This window comes from Oryx dammah, unplaced genomic scaffold (assembly GCF_014754425.2).
Source record: "Oryx dammah isolate SB20612 unplaced genomic scaffold, SCBI_Odam_1.1 HiC_scaffold_4, whole genome shotgun sequence".
NCBI lineage: Eukaryota > Metazoa > Chordata > Mammalia > Artiodactyla > Bovidae > Oryx > Oryx dammah.
This window is the reverse complement of record NW_024070188.1, coordinates 89,127,335-89,151,455: the sequence shown is the minus strand read 5'-3', so window position 1 is coordinate 89,151,455 and position 24,121 is coordinate 89,127,335. Positions and strand designations below refer to the sequence as shown.

The window sequence follows — 24,121 nt, the reverse complement described above, 5'->3', positions numbered from 1 at the left end:
GCGCTGCAGGAGCAGCTGGTAAGGAGCGCGCGGGGGCGCGGGGGGCGCGCGGGGCGGGAGACGGCCGATCGAAGGGCACCCTCGGCGGCCTTGGAGGACGCAGCTCGGTCCCAACGCAGACGGACGCAGAGGCTCCACGGATGCGGGTGCTGAGAGCTGCCCAGCCCGCCTGCGCCCTGGGGCTGCGCCCGGCTCTGCGTGTCGCCCGGCGCATACAGACTTGGAGGATGGATTCCTGTGTGTTGGAGTTTCCCTCTTGCGCTGACAAGAACGTATCAAGTCGGTTTGCCCTGCGGGGGGGCTCCTTGGAATGCCTATTCCGGGCGCCAGTGTCTCCCTGCGGAGTGGGTCGGGGGACAGAGTGCCACGCGCCCCTCAGCTGGCCTGCGCCCAGGCTGAGCTCTGGGGTCCTGTCATTGTAACTAGACGTTGTGGGAAGTGTGGATCTGATGAGGCCTCTCCAACTTTAAAATGTAACCTGACCTACGAAAAGAGGTGTGTCCTCTGGACGGAGAGGCGGTGGGACCAAGCCTCCTGGGCCAGCAGCGGACTCCACAGGCAGGTTCCTTTTGTGCCATTGAGGACACTCAGCTCACTGCCCCGTTATTGATCTTCTGTGTGATTTCACTCCATGTATTGGCGTCAGCTGAAGAGAGTTTTTGCAGGGTTGCAGTACTTTTTTACTGAAAAATTAGAAGGCTTCCCAGGTGGCTCAGGCGGTAAAGAATCTGCCTGCAATGCAGGAGACAGGATCGATCCCTGGTTCGGAAAGGTCCCCTGGAGAAGGGAATGGCTACCCACTCCAGTATTCTTGCCTGGAGAATTCCATGGACAGAGGAGCCTGGCGGGCTACAGTCCATGGGGTCACGAGTAATCAGACATGACTGAGTGGGCTACAGTCCACAGAAAGATGCCTATTTAAGAACTGACTCTATTACGCCAAGTGGAAAGTCTTTTGACTGAGAAGTTCAATCGGCCCTGTTTAAAGTTGCGTCTGTACAAAGCGGGCTGGATGAAGCTGCCACGCTGCTGTCAGCTTAGCACAGCCGTGTCGTGCCAGTGATGTGGGAGCTGCTTCTGGGTTAGAGCATCTGGAAGCCCAGGGTCTTGCGACGCTTCCCGACTCCTGCTGTCTCCCACACTGTCTCCTGACGATGCAGCCTCTCCTCCTGGGATTCCCCGGCTCCTCCATGGAGGGAAGGAGCCAGTTCCCAAGTAGGACTTTATAGGCTTTTCACCGCCCCCCGCCCCACATCTAACCCAGTCACAGCTGCAGGTGTAGCGTGTGTGCGCGCGCAGACACAGCCTCCCTGGAGGAGGCACGCAAAAGCCTGCAGAGGTGCCTGACACGCGTGTGACGGGAAGGAGCTCTGGGTGCTGCTGTGCGTTGTTCTGTGGGGGAGCTGGAGCACAGTTGATGATTAACTGAGCTTAAGTCATATACAGATCAGACTTGTGGGTTCTCAGCCTCTAATTACAAGTAGCCTTTTGGGAGAGAAGATCAAACCGGTTTTTTTGTTGTTTTTTTTAATGTGGGGACCAGAAGGAACACGCACGCTTTGTCTTGAAACTTTGTTCTTGGCACAGACTGTGTGCTCAGGAGAGGAGAAGAATTGAGTGCGTGTGACATCAGCCCAGCGATTAACAGGCTCACGTCTTTCCTACAGGGAAAGCATCAGGAGTGATCCCAGTTCTGTAGTGAAGGGTGCAATCGCAGGGCCTTCACCTCCATCTCTGTCTCACACTTGGGTAACTCGCGGCTCAGGCAGGGCCCCCTGCCGCCCACCCTGGGTTAACCTGGGCAGGGGGCGCCAATCAGGTGTGAAGACAGGAAGAACTTTTATGGGACCTGCAGCAGCTTTGTCCACGGATGTCCCGAGTGCAAATGAGCCGAGCACCTGGGGGATTCACGCTGCCTTTAGGAACAGTCCCCACGCCAACACTTACCACAAGGAGCTTCGCCTTGTTAATTGCTGCAGCTGAAGTCACAGCAGGAGGCCCGAAGTAGGTGCTTAGTGAGTCTTTGTTGGATAAATAAACGAGCTACCATTACTGCTGATAGCAAAGGGGAAGAAGGGTTCAGTGTTTACCGTCTCTGCGTCCTAGACTTCCGAGCTCATGAAAGCCCCGTGACCTCCGACCCTGCCTCTGTGGCCGGCACTGCGGTCAGCTGTCCGTCTTCCGGGGATGTCCTTCCCCGAGACGAGGCTGCCCTTCCCACCTCTGTCAGGGTCAGGTTCCCAGAGGCCCTGATGAGAAGACTGGGACGCCCCGGAGAGCCTGCAAGCTCCACATCCCGCCAGGAGCCGCCAGCACGAGAGGGGCCCCAGGGGGACGAGAAGGCAGGCCCTGGGCACCTGCCGGGACCCCGTGGGGAGTTCCCCGCTGGCCATGCTGCCCGGCCCGAGCAGCAGCGGCTCCTCCTCTCTGGCAGGCGCTGGCCTTTAGCAGGGGCTAGAGGCAAGACTGCTGTTGGAGCCACAGCGTCTGGTGCTGTCCCTGGGCCGCTAGCGCTTGCCCCCTGACCTCTCGGGAGATGGACTGGCTCAAGGTCACGGGGAGGCACAGGGGCAACCACAGGCCGGGCGGGGCCCCCTTGTGTGGCGCCGGTGCCCGTGGTCCCCGAGGCTCACCTGGGACCCTGGCCTCCCGAGGGCCTCTCCCCCAGCTGGATGGGGCTCTCGCGGCGCCGCGGGACTGATGCCCGAGCTGCTTCCTGTGCGTGTGCCTGGGTTTCGGGGAGAGGGTGGGGGTGTTCTAGATGCCGTCTCTGTACCCCGAATGTGGGGACGTTTCCCCCTCTCGCCCTCCAAATCTGCTCTGCAGAGCTATGAGAGGTCCAGAAAGCCGGGTTGCAGATGGGAGCGGACGGGCCAAACAAGAGGAAATCAAATCCACTTCTGCAGCCTGTGAAGTCAACAGTTCAAAGACGGGGCTAAGCCAGACGTCTGGTTGTAACAGCATGCCCTGGGTAGAAGTTTTCAAGCGTTCGTGGTCACAGAAAGTTGGTCCCTGGGGAGCTGGTCAAAGTGCAGGTCCCCAGGTGTGCCCTAGTCTCAGTTAATTGGTGTGGCAAGGAGCTTGGGGGTCTAAATGGAGGCCCCCGGGGGCCTCGCCCCTCACGAGGTTTGGGGGACTCAGACAGGCCATGCTTCCCGACTGTGAGCCAGAAGGACTGTGGTGCGTCGGGGGCACGGAGACAGCGCGGCTCGCTGCTCTGGAGGAGCCCGTGCAGCATGGCCATCGCGTTTACTCCATGGTGACATTTCTGCCGCAGGCCTGCCTCTGCAGAAATGCAGGCGAGCACAGGAATGCTGGGCGCCCAGCTCCGCAGCAGACCACGCTCTATGCGGCTCCCCCAGGAGCCTCTGACTTAGCACAGCCTTAGAGCCCATGGAGGGGCTGATGAGAAGCAGAGACACAGCCCCCCATGGAGGACGGTGTGCGTCGGGGTGAGACGCCCTATCGCCCTGCGGCAGGGTCCTGGGGATACGGTCATTCCCTGGAAGGTACTAGGGCCTTTTGACATTAAACAGGAACCGCCAGCCGCAGGCCAGGCCAGGCACATGGTAATCGCAGAGCATTTATTCCAGCACAAACAGGCCAGGGTCAGTTTTGGTAGGGTGATGGGGCTGGAGAGGGAGGAAAAAGCCAGAGGGGGCCTCTTTCAGAAGGAAGGGGCTCGTGGCTGGGGAGGGAGGCGATCTCATCACCACGTTTAAACTCCTGCAGTAAAAACTCCCTTTGTTTGAATCTAAGTGCTTCTTCTTGGCTGGAGCCCGCCCCCAGCTCTCAGGTCAGGCGTCCACCTGGGGAGGGTTTCCCGCTGTGAGAACGTTCAGGGACGAAGGTGGCCAGGCAGTCTCGGTGGTTCTGAGTGTGTAAGACGTGAATCAACTCGGGACTGCCTTTCACAGTGTTACATTTACAGACACTGCTCCACGAGGCTGGAGACTGTCTTGCTGCAAAACGTGGGGGTTGTTCTGAGACCCCTGCATTGGGTCCTGAGGAAAGTGGATTTGGACCGGGTGGGTCCACCCACTGGGCGCTGGGCTCTCGGCCCCTGACCCAGAGCAGTGTGCCGACGGCGTCGTCCCGTGAGGATCAGAAGCTGCTGCCACCTGCCTGGGACTGGCTTCTCGTATTATTGAAATTGCTGAAGTAATTACTCATTTCCTATATAATAAACAGAAATACAATTAATCACCTTCTTAAACAGGAAGACCCATATAATTACACTCACTAATTATTGGCCTGGAACTTCATTGCTAATCTAAACAAGAGATTTAGGCAGTGAGCCTCGACAGCGGAAGGAGGGGCGTCAGTGTTTGTGAAACACGGGTGCTGTTTCATGCGTATGTGACTCACGTGCACGCGTGTGGGCCTGTATGGTGAGCATAAACTGCATACATGTGTGTGTTGCATGGTATGCACACGCGTGTAGTTAACACAGTCACGCATGTCACAGCCGGGGCAGCCAAGGCCTGGAGCGGGACAGAGCCGGGAGGTGGGCCCTGAGACCAGAGGGCGCTGGGCTGCGCAGGCTGCGCCCGCCCCGGCACCAGGCACCCCCTCCTGCAGGCCCGTTCCGCTCCCCAGAGCCCTGCAGGACCATCCTCAGGGTCTCCTGTGCAAGCCGTGTGTGTGTGAGTCACTCACGTCGTGGTCCACGTGCAGGCTGGAAAAGAATTTCCAGACGTGAGGCAGAATGAGAGGAGAATGGAGTTTATTACTGTGGGAGACGCTGTTAGAACAGCGGGCCAGCTCAAGGGAGGGCCGACCCTGAACAGGGTCCTTGGTGCATCTTTATGCCCAGGGTGCCAGGCGCGGGACGCGGCCTTGCAGGTTGCATGCTGATCGGATCACGCAGGTGCACTGGGTGTGGGAGAGGAAGGCAAAGGCCTTCTCCCTGTGGGGTAGGAGGGGAGACAGGTCATGCTGCTCTGGAGGACTTGAGGTTTGTGAAGGGTCACGACACGGGGAAGGACGATAAGGGCCTGGTTTTTTCTCCGCCTCCATTCCAAGAGCCTGCTTGTTCACTCTGTTTTTTGATCCTTGGGACACCACAGCTCAGTCGTGTCCAACTCTTTGTGGCCCCAGGGGCTGTTGCCCGGTAGGCTTGTCTGTCCATGGGATTCTCCAGGCAAGAATACTGGAGTGGTCGCCATTCCCTTCTCCAGGGGATCCTCCCGACCCAGGAATTGAACCTGGGTCTCCTGCATTGCAGGCGATTTTTTACCATCTGAGCCGCCAAGGAGGCACACCTGCGCCATGTAGGCTAAAGCTCTGCAGAAGGCGGGGCCCTTTTTCTCTCCTGGGGACTCTCCTATCCCCCCACAGAGCTGAAAGCCCAGTCCCCCCGGTGCCACAGACGGGCCGCCGTGAAGGGTCGTGGTGGCACAGGCGCCAGACGCAGGGTCCACAGGGTGCGAGCCCGGGACGGTGGGCTCTTGCAGAGATGGAAGGACCTTGAAAATACCCTCGGTGACTCCTGGAGGCGGGGACCTCGGGCTGGTTTAGATCCCAGTCCCACCCCCATAAGCTGCGTTACCCTGTCTCCTTATAAAGGAAGATGTCTAAGTGACATCGCCGATTCCAGCGTCTGTACCTGGGAAGAGGAGCTGGCAGGAGGGCCGGGAGGCCATGTGTGGGGTGGGCTCGGGGCTGCAGGCTGGGGTTTGCTGGAGGATTGGGGAGGTTGCCACATGTGAGATGGCTGCACGGGGTGCCCCAGCCTCCTGGTCTGTACTCAGAACGGCCCTGTGCCCCCCTCTGCCCCTTCCTAGGACCGCTTGAGACGCCAGGACGTCGGCCTGCAGACACACCTGGACCAGCTGGACCGGCAGATCAGCGCGCTGCAGCTGGACGTGCGCAGGGGCCCTGGCGAAGCCGCGGACAGCGACAGCAGGCCCAGCTCGGGTACGGCCGGCCAGCGAGCCCACCGCTGCTCGGGCCCCTGGGTCAGGAGCCACCGCCGTGCCTGACAGCACGCGTCACGGAAGGATCCGAATACTTTCAATGCTTGTATTTAAGTGTGATTGGGAAGAAAGGGGGGCTTCCCAAGGGGCGCTGGTGGTAAAGCACCTGCCTGCCAATGTGGAGACACAAGAGACGCGGGTTCAATCCCTGGGCCGGGAAGGTCCCCTGGAGGAGGGCACGGCAACCCCCTCCAGTATTCTTGCCTGGAGGATCCCATGGACAGAGGACCCTGGTGCGCCACAGGCCCCGGGGTCGCACAGAGTCGGGCAGGACTGAGCGACTCAGCGTTCATGGGAAAAAAGAGAGAGTGTGCTGTGTGCAGTTTCGTTGGGAAAATGCTGCTTTGGGGGGAAGAAGCCTCGTGAGTTTCTCTCCTCTCTCTGGGCTGAGGCACATTCTGGGCTGTGTTCGGGTGGAGCCGGTGTGGAGGCTTTTGTGTGACTTCAGGACAAGTTTTGAGGCCATGGGTTTATGCAGCCTAAGGGCAGAACTGCATCCTCCCCGCAGCCTGTGTGCCCTGTGTCGAGCTCGTTCAAGGCCACACAGCAATGGTTGGCATCGTTCTGACCGACACAGTCCTGGGCACCCGGCTTCTTCTCGAGGTTCCAGGCTCAGACAGCAGCTCAGACAGCAAACCCGGGAGACTAGCATCTCCCCGAGGACAGTGCTCTCTGCTGCATCTGTCTTTCTGTTTGCAAGATCCTGTCACGCCTGTAGCAGGGCTGGGCAGGGGCATCCCTGAACGCGGCCCCTTTTCTGGTTGATGCCTCAGATGGAGTTTGAGGGGCTCAAGGAGGGAGGGGAAGGGAGGGTCCCACTCCCGGGACCAGACGCCAGTGGTCATGTGGGGGAGTGAGCCGGTCGCCCCGGAGAGGGGTGAGCAGGTGGTGAGCGGGGGTTTGGGTGAGGGCAGAGGGCCCGCTGACCCCCGAGAGGGGGAGGAGGCAGCGGGGGTCCTGGGCATCCCCGCCCCGGGCACCCCCGCCCCAAGCCCCATGGGCCCCTCGCATGGGGCTCCCTGGACGGCACTGAGCAGCTGTTTTCCCCACCAGGCTTCTACGAGCTGAGCGACGGCGGCTCCTGCTCCCTGTCCACCTCCTGCACGTCTGTGTGCAGCGACCACGTGTCCTGCTCCCTGGGCACCTTGCTGCCCGCCGCCCCCAAGGCCAGGCCTGGCTCGGGGGGCTGCCGGCCCCGGTCAGCCGACGAGACTGCCGTGTGCGGGGTCCCCCTGCCTGCGTGGGCGCCCCCGGCCAGCGAGGAGGGGCCAGGCCAGCTACTGCAGGAGGAGCCCCGGCCGCGGCCGGTGTCCACAGGTGAGGGGAGCCGGGCAGTGGGGGACCCACCGGGCCCTCGAGCCCTGCCCCCCCGAGGAGGTGAGGTCGGCCCCAAGCTCGCATCCCGGTGGGGGCAGCCCCGACCTGCCAAGCACAGAACAGGGAGCCCTGTGCTTGTGGTGGGGAGGGTGGGGGTTTCCACCCCCACAGGGGCTGCTCCAGGGTTTCCATGGGCTTTTGGATGGATGGAGGAATCAAAGGCCCGCTTCTGTTCATCGTAGCAGGGCTGTGGTGATGAAAAGCACGTTTTCTTATTTAAAACGAGCATCCTTCCATACCCTTCCATGGCCCACCTGGGACCAGGATGGAGCAGAGCGGGGCACGGACGGACGTGGAGAGAGCTCAGCTCCCCTGCAGCTCCCCCGCCCCGGCCCGCACACTCCCCGTCCCTCAGGCGGTCCCAAAAGGAGCAGCACCTCACTCCCTGTGCTGGACCTGAGCCAGCGGATGGTGGGCGCGTCTGCAGACATCTCAGGGATGGTCTGCCCCATGACCTTGTCCCCGACCCCCCTTCTCGCTGCGTCCTCAGCACCTTTGCCGCACGAGGGCAGAAACTGGGCATCAGGGTCTTAGCCTCGCCCCCCCCAGCTGTGGCTGGAGCGGCCCAGGTGGTGGACGACCAGAGGCTGCCCATGTGTCCAGACGCCGCGTGTGCGGGGCTAGGGTCGTCCCGCCGCAGCTGGGCGGGGGACGCTTCCTGTCCCAGGGCGGCGCCTGCATCTTCCTTCGTTGACACCTCCCTCTTTTTCTCCTTCCCAGGTGACCTTGAAAGGATCCTGCCGGCCGATGTGGGGCTGCAGAAAGCCGGGGCACACCCCATGGCCGCTCCCTTCCTCTGCCACGGGGTAGACCCCAAGTACCAGTGCGACCTGGTGTCCCGGGGTGGCCGGGAGGTGTATCCCTACCCCAGCCCGCTGCACGCTGTGGCCCTGCAGAGCCCACTATTCGCTCTGGCCAGGGAGACGCCACAGAGCGAGGGCTGCGCGCCCCCCCGCCTGCCCCCCGCCAGCCCCGCAGGCCCCAGCCCCGTGCGTTCCGGGCTGGCCTTCGAGGCTGGCCCGCCCGCGGCCTACATTGAGCGGCTGCTGCGGCTGCGGGCCCGTGGGAGTGCACGGGGGCCCCCCAGAGGGGAGGCGTCCCCAGCCCCGCCGCGGCTCGGGGCCCGGAAGGTAGACAGTGAAGGTGGCCTGGAGAAGCCAGCCTGCACCCCTGGGAGGGCAGTGGTGAGCGGGGCCGCCGGCGGGGACGGCCTCGCCCGGCCAGCACCCACGCCCTCTGTGGGCACCCCACGCCCCAGCAGCCATCCCGAGGGGGGACGTGGCCCATGTCATGGCCATACGCACGGGGAGGCCCGTCCAGACGCCCCCCAGCTGGCCTGTGGCCGGGTCCCGGCTCCCCGCTGCCCTGCTCAGCCGTCGGTGCTCGGTGGCTGGCCGGGCGGAGGCAGGTGGCCAAGCGGGCACGTGGACGGACACTGTGCCCACCCCCGCCTGGTCCCCAGTGGAGCTTACCCCACGGGGCCCCCCAAGACCAAGCCTGTGACGGTCAGGAGGGGGCCCAGTGATAAGACGCCGGGGCCTGAGAGGCCACAGCTGCAGTGGGGTGCCCTCGGGGTCCCCCGGCCGCCCCCAGAGTTGGGAGGCGCCCCCCAGAGGCCCACGCTGGCCGCAGAGGTGCCCGGCAGGTCCTGCTCCGAGTCCAGCCTTTACCCCGTGTCCTTCTTCGTGCCCCTGCTGGTGGCACGGCGGGAGGGTCACCAGGCATCAGCCCAGGCCTTGTTCCCCTGGGAAGCCGCGCCGCTGGGGGCGCCCGAGGGGGCGGCGCGGAAGAGGCAGCGCCGGTGGCAGTCCTCGGTGGAGATCTCAGCCCGGGCGCGCCCGGACCCCGGCCTGGGGCCCCACAGACCCGCAGCCCGGAGAGGGGTTGGCCCACGGCCTGTATTCATCAGGCCCAGGCCCCCGCCGGCCCGGCAGGTTGCCCGCGCCCGCAGCGCATCGGATGGCTCGGAACGCTCGGCTGAGTGCGCCTCGCTGCTCCTCTCCACCGCGGCCGAAAGCAGTGGGGACGAGGCCAGTGACCACACCGCCAGCCGCTTCGGGGACGCCGAGTCCAGCGGCAGCGACTCGGGGGGCGGCGGGCGGCCGGGCCAGCGGGCCCGCGCCAGCTCCAGGCTGGCCCTGCCCCCGGTGCCCAGGCTGTGCCGCGTCAAGGCCTCCAAGGCCCTCAAGAGGAAGATCCGCAGGTTCCAGCCGGCCGCCCTGAAGGTCATGACCATGGTGTGAGGGGCGGGCCCGCCAGCAGGGGGCCTCTCCGCCGAGGACCAGCCCAGCCTCGCTCGGGGTTTGGTGTTCGGGCTGCCTTCTGACACCTCTGCTTGGTCCCACCCAGAAGCCGCCCCTTGACAGGGGTCCCCTCAGAGGAGCTGCCAGGGTGTCCCTGGGCACGTCGCCCCGGGGTTAGGCTGTGACTCTGGTGCGTCGCCCACAGGGCCCAGTGGACGTCTCCAGGACTCCAGGGTTGCAGGCCTGACCTCCTGCCTCCCGGGCCCTGTGCCCCGAGCCTGGGATGGGTGCCCTCGGTCCTGTGCTCGTCGGGGGGCGGGCGGTGTCCCCGATGACTGCAGCACTGGGCTCGAGAAACGGGGTTGGAATATGAGTCCTTGTCAAATGCTCCAGGTGAATGAACACCCGAAATGCCGTTGTCTTTGCAAATCAAGCCTGTCCCCGTAGCCTCCCCTGCCAGGGACGTAGCTGGTGGTCGGCAAACCCTCGTCCTCCCACCATGAGGACGCCCTCTCACCCCAGGAGGAGAAGGCGCGTCATGTGAGTCCACGCCACAGTCTTTCCAACACTCGTGTGTTGAGCATAAAAGTGCTTTTGAAAAGAAACCCTTGTATGTGGTGTTTATTTTTCAAAGGAAATTTCTCTCAGCTTTTCCAGAAGGTGGGATTTTCGGGGAATCTGCTTGCTGAGAGCATCTTCAGTTCGTAGAGCACTTTGCCCTGAATTTTTCCAGGCTGCTTCTGTGGCTTGGAGGCAGAGAGAAGGCCTGGGGGGCAGGGACGTCCCCCACCCCTGGGAAGCCTCAGAGGGTCTGGGCTCCGTCAGCCCCTCCTGGGCTAAATGCACAGATTGGCAGAAACTTTTGAGGGCAGACAACGAGAAAGCAAGCTGAAATAGTAGATTTTATACTAGATACTAGATAGCCATGAACAAACAGTCTCAAGAGGCACTCTTTGGAGATTAACATTTTAGAATAAAAAAGTTCACCTGTTCAGACTGGGTGGTTTCCAGAGGTGAGGGCAGAATGGAGGGACTGCTTTCTGTACAGCCTCTGAAACACTGCTGTTTCCAAGGGCCAGGCACAGACATCGATACCCAGGCCTCCACTGAGTCTGGATAGAATTCCCACGTGGGCCTCATGGAATCCACTTGAAGGGGCCTTCCTAAGCTTTTTCTAAAACTGTTGATATTTGGAGGAAGAAGCCAAACCTACCAGTTACGGGTTTTTGGTAAAAGGTTGTACACGGGACAGGCACTTCCCTGGGGGCTCAACTGGTAAAGAGTCTGCCTGCTGTGCAGGAGACCCGGGTTTGATCCCTGAGTCGGGAAGATCCCCTGGAGAAGGGACAGGCTACCCACTCCAGTATTCATGGACTTGCCTCGTGGCTCAGATGGTAAAGAATCCTCCCGCAATGTGGGAGACCTGGGTTCGATCCCTGGGTTGGGAAGATCCCCCCTGGAGGAGAGCATACTCTTGCCTGGAGAATCCCGTGGACAGAGGAGCCTGGAGGGCTACAGTCTCTGGGGTCACAAAGGGTCGGACAGGTCCGAGTGGCCACAGCATAGCTCTCAGGGCATTCTCTTTGATGGTCTAATTCTCATCCATGTGGCCTGAGAAGGTGGGGGTCCTGTGAGAGGACCCAGGGGCTGAGAGGCCAGCCCTGCCCCGGTCCTCGCAGTGTCCACAGCCTGCGCCCCCCCGCTGAGCACCCTGGAGAAGTGGCCGTGAAGCCCCCTTCACAGAGCGTGTCCTGCTGGGTGACGTCCTCTCTCGCATCAGGCAGAGCTTCTCCCAGTTCAGGGGCTGCAGTGCCGCATTCGCAAGCTGCAGACGTCCTTTGTCGTCATCAGGAACTCTGTCCTTGCTTCACAGAGAGCCCCTGGGCTCTGTCTCTGGCTAAGGTCTTGCAGGGTCAGTGCAGGAGGGGTGCAGTGGGCGTCCTGACAGCCTTTCTCTTTCTTGGAAGCCAGGCTGTTTCCTCATGATTCAGCCTCTGAAGTCAGCCAGACAGGAATGTGTCCCCACCCAGATGATGCTGGGCCTGTCTGAGCAACCAGCGATCAACTGTGCCAAAACCCAGCAGAGTAACCCTGCCGACCGACCAACCGGTGATCCAACCGTGCCAGTTAACCGGCAAAGTAACCCTGCCGACCGACCAACCGGTGATCCAACCATGCCAGTTAACCGGCAAAGTAACCCTGTCGCCCAACCAACCAGCCATCAATCGTGCCAGTTAATCGGCAAAGTAACCCTGCCGACCGACCAACCAGTGATCCAACCGTGCCAGTTAACTGGCAAAGTAATCCTGCCGACCGACCAACCGGTGATCCAACCGTGCCAGTTAACTGGCAAAGTAATCCTGCCGACCGACCAACCGGTGATCCAACCGTGCCAGTTAACCAGCAAAGTAACCCTGCCGCCCAACCAACCAGCCATCAACCATGCCAGTTAACCGGCAAAGTAACCCTGCCGACCAACCAACCAGCCATCAACCGTGCCAGTTAACCAGCAAAGTAACCATGCTGCCTAACCAACCAGCGATCAACCGTGCCAACAGCCTGTCCCCCTGGACAGCCCAGGAGGTCACGGTCGCAGAGGACGCTATGGCCGGGTAAAGAGCAGATGGAGGGCCAGACAGACAGCAGATCAGACAGACAGACAGACGGCAAGGGTCTCTGGCCCCCAGGAGCAGCACAGGCAGGCTGGCAAGTGCCGTGGGGAGGGCTCTGTGGGAAATATCTAAAGGCACAGAGTCAAAGCTGAGAACATTAGCGGCAGAAGGCAGAGCCTGCCTCCAGCCCAGAGGCGCCAGAAACTCAGAGAAGAAAGATATTCAGAGAAGGCAGAAGGTCAAGGGCAGAGTGTGCAGAAACAGAGATTAACTGAGACATTCCATTTATTTGCCTGAATAATTTGTGTTTTTAGCATATTTTTCCTCTGAACAGATATGGTCGTAACTGCTCAGGACAAAGGGAAGACAAAGCAGGCAGCTGCTCTGGGCTGAAGGTGGCCTGTGATGGGGAGGGCGGAGGATTACTCGACGATGGGGGTCCTTCCAGTGCATTTGAAGGTGGGTGAGCTATTTCCCCATCCCTGAACCCAAAGAAAAAAGAGATTTACTCTCTGACTTTTGAGATCATTAGGAAGCATTTGTAATTTCCAGCATGAGTGAAGTATAAATATTTTAGCAATAAAGTGAATCTATAAAGGATAAACTAGGTCTTTAAGTATCAAAGTCAAACTAAGATAGAAATTAAACAGATAAGAATAGCTAATTCATAAAAATTAGAAAAAACGTGTAATTGTATCAGAGAAGATACCTCAGCCATTTTATCAAACCGCCTTGTTTGATTTAGGGAAACAGAAGGTTTTTCTCCTATTACCACCTGAATGTGCTTGTCCCCGTGTTTCTGCACTGACGCCCTGACCTCCCGTGGGATGGCGTTAGAGGGGATCCTGGGGATGGACTGGAAGAGACGAGTCCTGAGGGGGGGCCCCCGGGGGGACTGCCCACATGGGAAGAACTCACGCAGGCGGTGCCCCTACAGATCCAGAATAAACCTGCGCCCACGAGCAGCGCCATCTCAGAATCCCTGTAGTTTAAACCCCAAGACGGGGTGGCTCCACACCCACAGCCCGTCAGCACGCACAGAGCGGGAGGGAGAAGAGCTGAGCAAGAGAGCACAGAGGGCTGCAGCGGGGAGAGACTCGCCCCTGCATACTTCTCGTACAACCAGGGGGCAGCTGGGCCACCACCCAGAGCCTGTCTTCACCTCTCCCTGCACTCAGGCCCGTTCACTGAGCCCCTGCTATTTACAGGAACCGCACCAGCTGCTGGGGGTGGGCTACGGAAACCCAGGGTGCCGGTTTTGGGGAAGCTTTGTCCACTTGGAGGAAATACTCAGCCAGCAAGGGCAGCCTGCTGCCGCTGCTGTTTAGCAGCTCAGCCGTGTCCAACTCTGTAAACCCACGGGCTGCAGCACGCTCTCCCAGAGCTTGTTCAAACTCATGTCCATCAAGTCGGTGATGCCAGCCAACCATCTCATCCTCTGCCGTCCCCTTCTCCTCCTGCCCTCAATCTTTCCCAGTATCAGGGTCTTTTCCAATGAATCAGCTCTTAGCATCAGGTGGCCAAAGTACTGGAGCTTCAGCTTCAGCACCCGTCTTTGAAATGAGTAGTCAGGACTGATTTCCTTTAGGATTGACTGGTTGGATCTCCTTGCGGTCCAAGGGACTCTCAAGAGTTTTCTTAAGGATGACCTAGCAGCCCCTGAAGAGGTCAATGCCAGGCACCGGGGCCCAAAGGAACAGTGTTTGGACCCCACGTGGGCAGCAGTTAGAGGTTTAGCTGGGAGAAGTGGAAGCTGTGCTGGGCTGAGGGGTGAGGGAAGCAGGGAGATGGGGGCGGTGGGGAGGGAGCCCACAGCCAAGCAGGCATGCGGAGCTGGGGTGGGAGGGAGGCTGAGTGGGTCCAGTGGGGTGCTCCCAGAGAGTCCAGATCTCGTCCTGGACGTGGGAGTCCTCGAGGGGTGGGAGTAAGAGAAGACCCCCCCAGGCGGGGGCTGTCCACGCAGGGCTGCTGAAGCCAGGGGTCAGCCACCGTCAGAACCAGTGTCAACAGTATCCGGCAGAGGCTGGGCAGACGGGTGGGGGAGCTTCCTGTGGGAAGTGGGCAGGAGTGCTGGATGCCGAGGGGCACTGCAGGGGTCAGCAGGAGTGGGGGGCCCATGAGCCTGGGAGGGCGCACTCAGGGTCCTCCGGTTGGCCCTGAGCTGGGAGCAGGACAGGAAGTGCGCAGCTGTCCGCCACAGGTCAGTCCTGCCGGGTCGGGGCGGCCCCTCACAGCCGCCCCCGGCAGCCCCGTTGTGGACGGTCACCGCAGACGGCGACCCGACAGCCTGCGGGCCTGCCTCGGGCTGCTTCCTGGGATGTTTGCTGCAGATGAGCGGGAGGGGGCGTCTCCCTGGCAGGTGGGCACTGGCTGAGCCTCCAGCCTCGTGTTCACGGGAGGTCTGGCCGCTGACCGGTGTGTATTCAGGCTCTCAGACGCCGGGAGAACTTGCTAGGCTTGTGTCTGGAGAGGCCTGTGACCACCTGTGCGGAGGTGGGTCTGAGAAGTGTCAGGAGGTCCGTCCCTGTCGAGGTGGGAAGTGCTGAGGAGGGGTGTGCTTGAGGCCAGACATGCAGCTCGCGGCCATTCTGTGTTTTGGGGGCGCGGTCCCCTGCACAAGACACCCCCGAGCAGTAGTGACTCAGGCTCCAAAGGAGACTGAAGCATTTTCGCGACGTCATTCCCTTTCCCCAGGAAGAGGTGAGAACTTTCACTGCAACAAGGATACGTTCTTATCTCCAAGAACATCCCTGTAGAAACAAGAACTCCTGACCAATATTTCTATTACATGTTTACATTTTATTTCCCTTTTATTATTTCATTCCCTTTTATTGTTCATTCCATTTTATTTCCCTTTTTATGTTTCTCTCAGCCATGACCTCCTAACCAAGGATAAAGCCCCCCAGCAAACGAAGCAGCAAATCGTTAGCCCCCATGCACTTTGACTTCATTTTCCTTAATCGTCTTCCTCCGTCTCCATGCCGTAGTCCCATCAGACACCACTGGACGGGTTTTCACACCACTGGCCAGATGATGCACACAGCCTGGAGTCTCAGATCGGTCTCTGTGCCACTCACCACCTCCTGGGCGGCCGGTGTGGTGGGGACAGCTGTAGTGTTGGTCGGGGCCCTCCCTGCAGCCTGCCCGCCAGCAGGCTTGTTCCCACTGCACGTGCTGGTTTGCGACTCCTATGGAGAGGGAAGAGGAGCCTGGAGGCCGGCTCAGCAGGGCCACTGGACCACAGGGAGGAAGCCTCTTCCTCTGCCAGCCCCCAACCAAGGAAAGTCCGTAGGCTGTCTGTGACGGATGAAGTCATTTCTAATCCCCAGGGACACTGAACAGCCTGCATCAGGGGGCTTGTTGAAGCACTGAGTGCTCAGCTGAGGCGCAGAGGCCAAGCGAGGATTTCCGCCCCAGCTGGAGTAGGTCTGGCACCTACAGACAACCCGGACACTCCCACTGTGTTCATCTTGGCAAGCACTTCTGATTGATAGTAGCTCTCTGAGCCACATCTAGAGAACAGCTTGTCATCAGCTGGAAAGCGCTTGCTCCCTGCCACTTGCTCGGCACCTTTATGGTCCTAACAGTCCTGAAGAGCACACCTTCCCCTCCTCGACAACACCCGGAGTTCACGTGTCTCCAGACTGTCTCCCTGGGTCTCTGAGCGGCCCAGCACCGCGGCAGCTTCCTCCAGAGCAGGTTGGTGTTTGATGCCCAGACAAGCTGCTGAGAAATCGTCTAACACAGAGTCTCACTTTGGGGCATTTACAAGGATGGCCTCAGAGCCTGCAGACAGCGAACGCCCCCTGGGCTGCCATGTACGTCCTGGGGCTAACGGGTTCCAGACTCAGCTGCCTAAGGGCACCGTGCAAACCTCTGTGCTTGGGATGACCAGCCGTGGTGATTTTCTCGATTCTAAACCAACACTTGTTTCATCCGACTCTGTCACGGATCCCGAGACTCACTCCAGGTTGTGACTTTCAGTTCAGTCGCCCAGGCGTGTCTGACTCTTTGCAACCCTGTGGACTGTAGCGCGCCAGGCCTCCCTGTCCATCACCAGCTCCTGGAGTTCACTCAAACTCATGTCCATCAAATTGCTGATGCCATCAAGGAGGGAGAATAATAGTTCCTGGAGTTGAATTTCATTTAATTTTTTTTCTATTTATCTTATTTGCTGTCAAATATCTTTTCATTTTGTCAAACTGTTGGAAGCAGTGGAGTTGTTAGGATGCAGAGATGGGTGGGTCCACAGAGTCTGCTGTGTTTAAAACTGCTACTCAGGAGCTCTTGTAAGTTCACTCCAAAAAGACCGGAGGCGGTCAGGGAAGACAACAGGAAATAGAGTTAACTTCTCTGTGCACTTACCTCCGTCATGAATCACACAGAGGCTGTGGAATCCCAAACCGGCCCCTGATTAGCTGGGAAATGGATGATATCAGAAGCCCGCTTAGGCTGAAGATTGTGCTTTTACATATAATTTAGTAAAAATAGTTTATCAGAGGATTATTAGGAGCCTATAGCTGAGAGGAAGTCAGCTCTCTGGGTTGAGAAAGGTATTAATTAACTCAGACTCGCCGCGTACTTGGCAATGATTGGGGTGTATTATTTGCTATTTGTCTTTAACAAGTACCTACCGTTAATGATTAATGCTCCCTTAGCACCGTTCACATGTCATCTCCCCAGGGTCTCCCTGTGTTGCTCAGGACAAAAATGTGAGGCAGACAAGGTGGATTCTTACCCCGGAGCCACACGCGAAAGCTGGGGCAGCTAAAGCAAACACACAGCTGGATAGTGGGGTCACCCCATCTATCGGGGGCATCTTGCCCAAGGTCAGGCCGTGGCCCCCAGGAGAGGTCTGCAGGCCCACCAGGCTTTCACTAACCGTATAAAGAAAGTTAGTGCACATTCCTTTTTCATTTTAAAGTAAGCCTTTGTAATATCTCACAATTCTTGAGTGATTTTTGGTAGATATATTATTTTTGGATACAGGAACATTTCTCTTCTGACTCGCATACACAAATGATGCTGAAAATAGTGTGAAATTTGAATATTTTTGAGACGACCATGTTCTTTTCTCCTTTAATCTGTTAATAAAGTGAATTGCATTCAGGAAATGTTAGCCCAACTGTGCGTGGAACGAACAATACTGACTGTGCAGGTTTTGTTCACACTCGTAAATCACTGTATTGTGGAAAGTTCTAAACATACGCAGAAGTAGAACGGAGGACTTTCCAAATGCCTACCACGTGGTTTCAACACAAGGCTTTTCTTCTTGTTGCTGTTAGTCACTCAGTCGTGTCCAACTCTTTTGTGACCCTGTGAGCTGTAGCCCGCCAGGCTCCTCTGTCCATGGGATTTCCCAGGCAAGAATACTGGGGTGGGCTGCCTTTTCCTGCTCCAGGGGATCTTCCAGACCCAGGGATCGAACCCGGGTCTCCTACACTGTCAGAAGGATTCTTTACCATCTGAGCCACCAGGGAAGGCCCTGTTTGCATCTTAGCCCACCTTACTCCCACCATACTTTTGCCAAGTCCAGACATGGAATTCTTATATGGGCTCTTTGAGTGCATTGCTGCAATCAGCCTGCTAACATTCTGCACGTTCCGCTCATAGATGAGACTGGCCTATAAAATCCCTTTCTGTGCTCCGCCGGTCTGATTATCATAACAAAGCTCTCCCAGGCCCTGTGCTGCTCCCTGGAGGGCTCCATCTCTTGGATGTCAGAGAGCAGTCTGGAAAGCAGGAGCCCCTTGTTCGTGGATCACACAGGTGGACCCGCCGTGTTTAATCACCTGCGTGTGGTGGGGAGGGGGCGCTTTTCAGAGCTTCTTCCTTTTCTTTAGCTTGTCAGTCGTGTCGTTTTCCACTGCCTCTAGAGTCAGCTTGTAAACGTATACTAGGAAATTTTCCATTTCATCCAAGGTTTTAAGCTCAGCCACAGACTTGCTCACAGTTCTCCCGTAAGGTTTAAACATGGAGACTGCAGCCATGGCCCCACTTTTTCATTTGCATCATCGCTCATTTCTGTTTTCCCTGGTTTTTGTCCTTGTGTGGTCCTGCCAGAGGCCTAGCAATGTTATTCCGTTTATCAAAAAGAAATTGTTTTGGTCTTTTAAAGTTTTCTTGTCTGGTGGACGTTGCCAGAAGTGGACCCATGGAACCCAGGTTTCCAAAGACCCGGCCTCACGTGTGCGGTGCTCTAGACATCGCTTCCTGTCCTGTTTCGTTAACTCCTGCTCCCATTTCCTCACCCCCTCCTCTCTGTTTCTCTTAGGGTTGAGTCTGGGCTCAGCTAAGGCTCAGCCTCACACTGCATTAGCTAAATCCTGCAGCTCTGAGAAGCCATGCATTCCCGGTACCAGTGGGAAGTGTTGTTAGTCTCCACTGTTCCTTCTCTGACCTGTGATTTACTCAGATGGCCTTTAAAAACCCACAAACAGCAGTGATCTTGCCGGTTGCCTGGGTGCTATTCGTTTCTCGGGTATTGTGAGGTCTGAGAGCCAGCCTTGCCTTCAAGGAGCCTTCTGTTCCTTTGCTTCTGGTTCCCTTTGTGGAGGCGTCTCTGTGGCCTCCTTGGCCAGTGTTTGGAGACCCTCCAGGAGTTGCCCGGGGCAGAGTTCACCTGCGTCTCCTAAGTGAGTCCCTGAAGAGGGCGTGATGACAAGCCCCGGGACTGTGGGTTGGCGGTTCCCCGGCCGCTGGGCACTCTGAAGCCTGTCCCCGAGGCCTCTGCCCCGGAGCGCTTTACTTCCCTGGTGAATGGCCCCTTTCATCACTGCGCTAGAGGCTGATGTCGCTGATAATGCTTCTCTCTTGGAAGTCTGTTCAGCCTGCCGCAGGTCACAGCCCCTTTCTCTGCGCTTTGTGCTTCCTGACAGATCTATTTACACATTTACTTTCAACCCGCCTGTGATGCTGTTTAACACAGGTTCCGTCCCTCATATTTTAATGGCTGATTAAGTCCATTGACGATTATTGAGTTTATTTGAATTTGTTTTGAATATTTTATGTTTTCTAATTGCAATGTTTTTTCTTTGCTTTATGATGGCTTGATTATTATACCTTTTTTTTCATTCTACGAGTTGGGAAAGGTGTGCTTGTTAAAATGTAACCTCTCCTGTGTCGGTGGTAAGCGTTCACATTCTGACCTGCGCGCATCCGATGCTCAGCCGCTCAGTCGTGTCCGGCTCATGGCGACCCCATGGACTGTAGCCCACCAGGCGCCTCTGTCCTTGGGATTATCCAGGCAAGAGTACTGGAGTGGGTTGCCGTTTATATTCTGGTGTACACTACTGTTTAGGAAAGTTTAAATTTAACAACTATTTCTTTCCTCTCATGATGCAAGCACCACAGACTGCTCTGAGCCCACTCACGCCTCTTCCGACCCTCACTGCGCTTGCTCCATCGCGTTTAATTCTCCCCCATCAGAATGTGCTGTTGCTTTCTGTGGTTCAACCTCCCTGCACTTACAACATATTTGACCAATGTTGCTTCCAGCGCTCACTCTTTCCTTCTGGTTTCATCTCTCTTCATCCCAGTGAACACCTTTCAGAAGTCCTTTCCAGGGAGGGGTCACGACCTCACTCTTGGTTTGGCTGAAATTACCTTCAGTTCACTCTCAGCCTCAAACGATGACTCGCCCGATGTAGACCTGCCAACGGGCCGTGCTGGTCCCTCCCGCGTTCACACCGTGCTGGTCCCTCCCGCGTTCACGCCGTGCTGGTCCCTCCCGCGTTCGGGCCGTGCTGGTCCCTCCCGCGTTCACACCGTGCTGGTCCCTCCCGCGTTCACACCGTGCTGGTCCCTCCCGCGTTTGGGCCGTGCTGGTCCCTCCCGCGTTCACGCCGTGCTGGTCCCTCCTGCGTTCACGCCGAGTTCATGACACAGCGTCACTGATGGGCGCTCTGTGGCTCATCCATTTTCCTTGTCACTAGTGGGAAAGAACCCACCTGCCAGTGCAGGAGATGCAAGGGACGTGGGTTCCACCCCGGGGTCGGGAAGACCCCCTGGAGCAGGAAATGGCGACCCACTCCAGTACTCTTGCCTGGAGAATCCCATGGACAGAGGACCGTGGTGGGCTGCAGTCCACGGGGTCACAAAGAGTCAGACACAGCTGAGCAGCTGAGCACGCAAGAAGGAAATACACTAAGAGAAGCAAAACCTCGAGCGGATTATTACCGCTGCCTGGGAACCTGTGCGCCTTCCTATATACCCGCCGTGGGTCCCCTGTGTGACCTCCTAGTTATCCACCCAGACACCCACCAGTGCCTGCACCCGTGCGTCCATCTGCCTTGGTTAGAAAGGGAACCCTGGCGCCGCTTGACTCAAGGCCCCCCTGCGGTCAGACAGCCCGAGCCCCTGGCTCACAGCTCGGTGTCAGGAGCCGCCCACGCTGCCGCCATGCTGTTCCCAGGGAGGTGGCATTTCGGGCAACAAGGAAGGTGGGAGCTGAGAGTCTGTGGCGCTGATGGGAGCCCCAGCAGGCGGGTGGGTGACAGGTGTGTGTGCATGGGTGAGTGTGTACAGGTGTGTGCTCACATGTGTGTGTGTGTGTGTGTGTGCATGGGGGAATGTGTACAAGTGTGTGCTCACGAGTGTTGTGTGTGCACAGGTGAGTGTGTACAGGTGTGTGCACACGTGTGGGTGTGGGTGTGTGTGCACGGGTGAGTGTGTGTGCATGGGTGTCGGGGGGGAATGTGTACAGGTGTGTGCACACATGTGTGGGGGTGTGTGTGCACGGGTGAGTGTGTACAGGTGTATACTCATGAGTGTGTGTGTGTGTGTGTGTGTGTGTGTGTGCAGACGCCTTCCCACCCTGCTGGGTGGAGGTCATAGCTGAGAAAACGATTTCACAAGGCCCCTCCCTCAGTGACCCCTCCTGCCCCCTGCCACCCACACCAAGTCACCCCTTGGCGCCATTTGTGCTGAACCTCAGGGCTGGGCTGTGGGGCGGGGGGACCTCTGGCCACATCTGTGCTCAGGCGGGGCGGCCTCCCTGGGCCTCAGGCTGTAGGAAGGGCTGTCCCTCCTCTGTCAGGGGGCTGCCACGGGGCCAGAGGGGAAGCAGCGAACGTCTCCGCCTTCAAGCACAGCCGACCCTGTGGAGGCAGGGTGATGCTGGCTAGGGGCAGGGGATGGACAGAGCAGCCAGGTCCTGGTGGGGACTGCACGTGGCCTGGCCGGTGACGGCCCTGAGCCGCCAGCCCCCCTGGTCCTCTGCCTGCCCCACGGGCTGCCCCATGGACCGGCCCACAGACCAACCCACGCAGCTGCAGAAGCGAGTTCTGCTGAGCTCAGTGCTTGATGCTGGCCGTGCCATCTGTGCGGGAGGACTACTGTTCCTGTAGGAAACTTCTTGTTTCCATGGCTCCTTCTTTCTAAATGGTAACACGTCAATGTGCTCTTCTCCCCCAAACATCCTCTAAAATCCCAGCGCCGCCCTCGCCCAGAGGCCTTGCTTGCAGCTCCTGAAGCAGGACCTGCACTTACCGCGGGACCATGGGATTGAGAGTCAGGCTCTGTTAAGAAGGAAACGTGACCCCTTGCTTCCAGAAGTCTTGGGAGGAAGGGGCCAGAACACAGGGCACACATGTAGCCCTACCCTCTGGGGATGGCGGGGGTCTAGCTGCTGAAAGAGCTCTGAGTCATCACTGACCCCTTTGTTGGTTGAAAAGCAGTTTTCTAGAAGCAGAAATGGAAAGAGAGGGCAGTGAACCCCACACAGGGACGAAAGGAAGCTGGCCATAGGCAGGGGACGCTGCCTGGCGCTGTGTGGCTTTGGGGAAGTCGCTTAACCTCTCAGAGGCTCTATTTCTAGCTCAGGGAATGACAATGCTGGTCGTCTTGGTACAACTTTCAGAAGCGGTTTTGAGCCCCCCACTGCACCTGTCCCACAGCAGAGGGTAGGGCGCCATCGCCAAGCCTGGTCTTCTCGGAACCTCCTATAAGTTTCCTGGTCTGAATTTGTTTGCCTAATGTTTACTAAAACAACAAAATACTCGCAAGTTGGTTCACCCTCCAAAAGAAATAGCATTTCCAGTATTGAGTCAAAGGTACCGACGAGGCTTGAAAAAAATCCATGTTGGCCGTCTACATCAGATAACCCGAACAGGCTTCTTTTGAAGTGGAAAGCCCTGTTCTGTGCGTCCTGGGCGGGGTGTCGATTGTCCGCAGGCAGCCCAGGGGCCCGGGAGGCGTCTGTCCCGCTTTTACAATCAGCGCAGGAAGCTTTTGAAGGGGCAGAGATGCCTCTGAGGGTTTATCTCTGGGGCCCAGTTGGGTCCCATCTGGTTGTTTTCAGAGCTGGCTGGAAAGCAATCTTTCCAGATACAGCACTCAGGGTGCACCCACGGCTCCCACTTTTTGACGGATCCCAGATGGTCAGGAGCACAGCTCTCCTCCCCGGGGAGATCACCGAGAGAGAGGACTTCAGACTTCTCACACCAGCCCCAATCTGCCGCAGACCTGCACGTCCCCTCAGCCCCACCGCTGCTGGGCGCCAGTGGGCAGGGGTCCACACTAGTCCGTGTGGGGACGGAGGGGCCGCGAGCAGGACAGCCCCTGCCAGGGACCCAGGACTCTGAAGAGGGGGCAGGGGGACGTGCGCCCTGGGCCGGTCGCAGTGGATCTCCGGGCCCTGCTCTGGGTGGTGTGTGCCCTGGACCAGTCGGAGTGGGTCTCCGGACCCTGCCCGGTGGTCCCCTGACCCTTCCCCCACCAGGGGCCTGGCGGCCCCTCCCCTGGGGATTTGCTCTCTCTCCATCTGAGGACAGCTGTAGTCTGGTTCTCAGCCTTCTTTCTCCACAGAGTAGAAACAGGGCAAAAGTGGCCTGCTGGGTGAGAATGAAGGACCCCTCCCGAGCCCGCGGGGAGCTCCCCCATCACAGCGCCATCGGAGAGTGGCAGCCCCTCGGCTGGGCAGGGGCAAAGTCCGTCTCAACCCCAACCCTCACCCGACACGGTCCCCAGGCTCACCCTCTCCGGGGAGTGGCTGCTTCTGCCTGGGTATGTCCTCTGGTGGGGGTGGGCACTCCTGGTCCTCTGCATGGTCAACTGGACCTCAGAGACCCTCAGGACCAGGGCCAGCCCCTCCCACACCTGGAGAACCTTCTGGAGGGGAAGCCCGTTTCTCTTCCACAGTAGCCTCTGCTCCAGGGGTGGATGCCGCTGCTCCACACACACGCACTTCCAGCCCATGATGGCCTCCCTCCAAGGACAGTCGGCTCACATCCATGAGAACTGAGCCCATGCTGAGCGTCTCTGCAGGAGACCCATGAGGTCTGGAGGTCTGGGAACTTCTTCATCCACGGGCACGTCGAGATGCTCACTCCCTGCCTCTGGGTGTCCCCCTCTTGCCAGATCTGGGTGGACAGTGGGCTCAGGGGGAGCCCAACTTCCCTTTTCTGCGTGTCCACCCTCTTCCACCTTCCTCAAGGACCCCACTTGGAGGGGTCTTGACATGCTGGTCCATCCACCACCAGGAAGACGAGGGGCTGGACGTCTAGCCCGGGCGTGGCTAGTGAATCGGAGGCCTGAGCAAGTGGCCCAACGCCAGGCAGGCTAGGACAGAGGTGTTCTGCTGGGTCGCCTTTGAGTAGTGGGGCCTGATGGAAAAAAAAAAAAAAACTTATCAAAATGAAAATCAGTAAGCATTTTAGCCAAAGGTATGAGATACTAGACGCGTAAATCAATAAGATGGAAGCCAATGAAAGGTGGGCAGGTGCCGGGTGGAGGACTCTGCGGGACAGAGAGGAAGCCCGAGAAGACAAGGCGTGAATGTGCAGAGTGGAGGCTCCCCTGCTCACCCTGCGCTGAGCAGGCCGGTCACACCACACCTCTGTTCTGTAAACGTCTTCTCTTGACGAGCCTCCAGGTACTGCCAACCTGGGTCCTCCTCCCACTCTGAAAGCAA

General features: G+C 58.5%; 1 protein-coding gene across 1 annotated transcript in view; it reads left to right on the top strand.

The window, feature by feature from the left end:
* Positions 1-10,203, top strand: part of DACT2 (dishevelled binding antagonist of beta catenin 2) — a 21,655-nt gene extending 11,452 nt beyond the window's left edge. The window contains exons 3-6 of the mRNA XM_040238765.1: positions 1-18; positions 5,787-5,919; positions 7,032-7,295; positions 8,076-10,203. Of these exons, the coding sequence (XP_040094699.1) occupies positions 1-18; positions 5,787-5,919; positions 7,032-7,295; positions 8,076-9,598 (1,938 nt within the window). The 3' untranslated portion in view covers positions 9,599-10,203. The remainder of the gene's footprint in view (positions 19-5,786; positions 5,920-7,031; positions 7,296-8,075) is intronic.
* Positions 10,204-24,121: the final 13,918 nt, after the last annotated feature.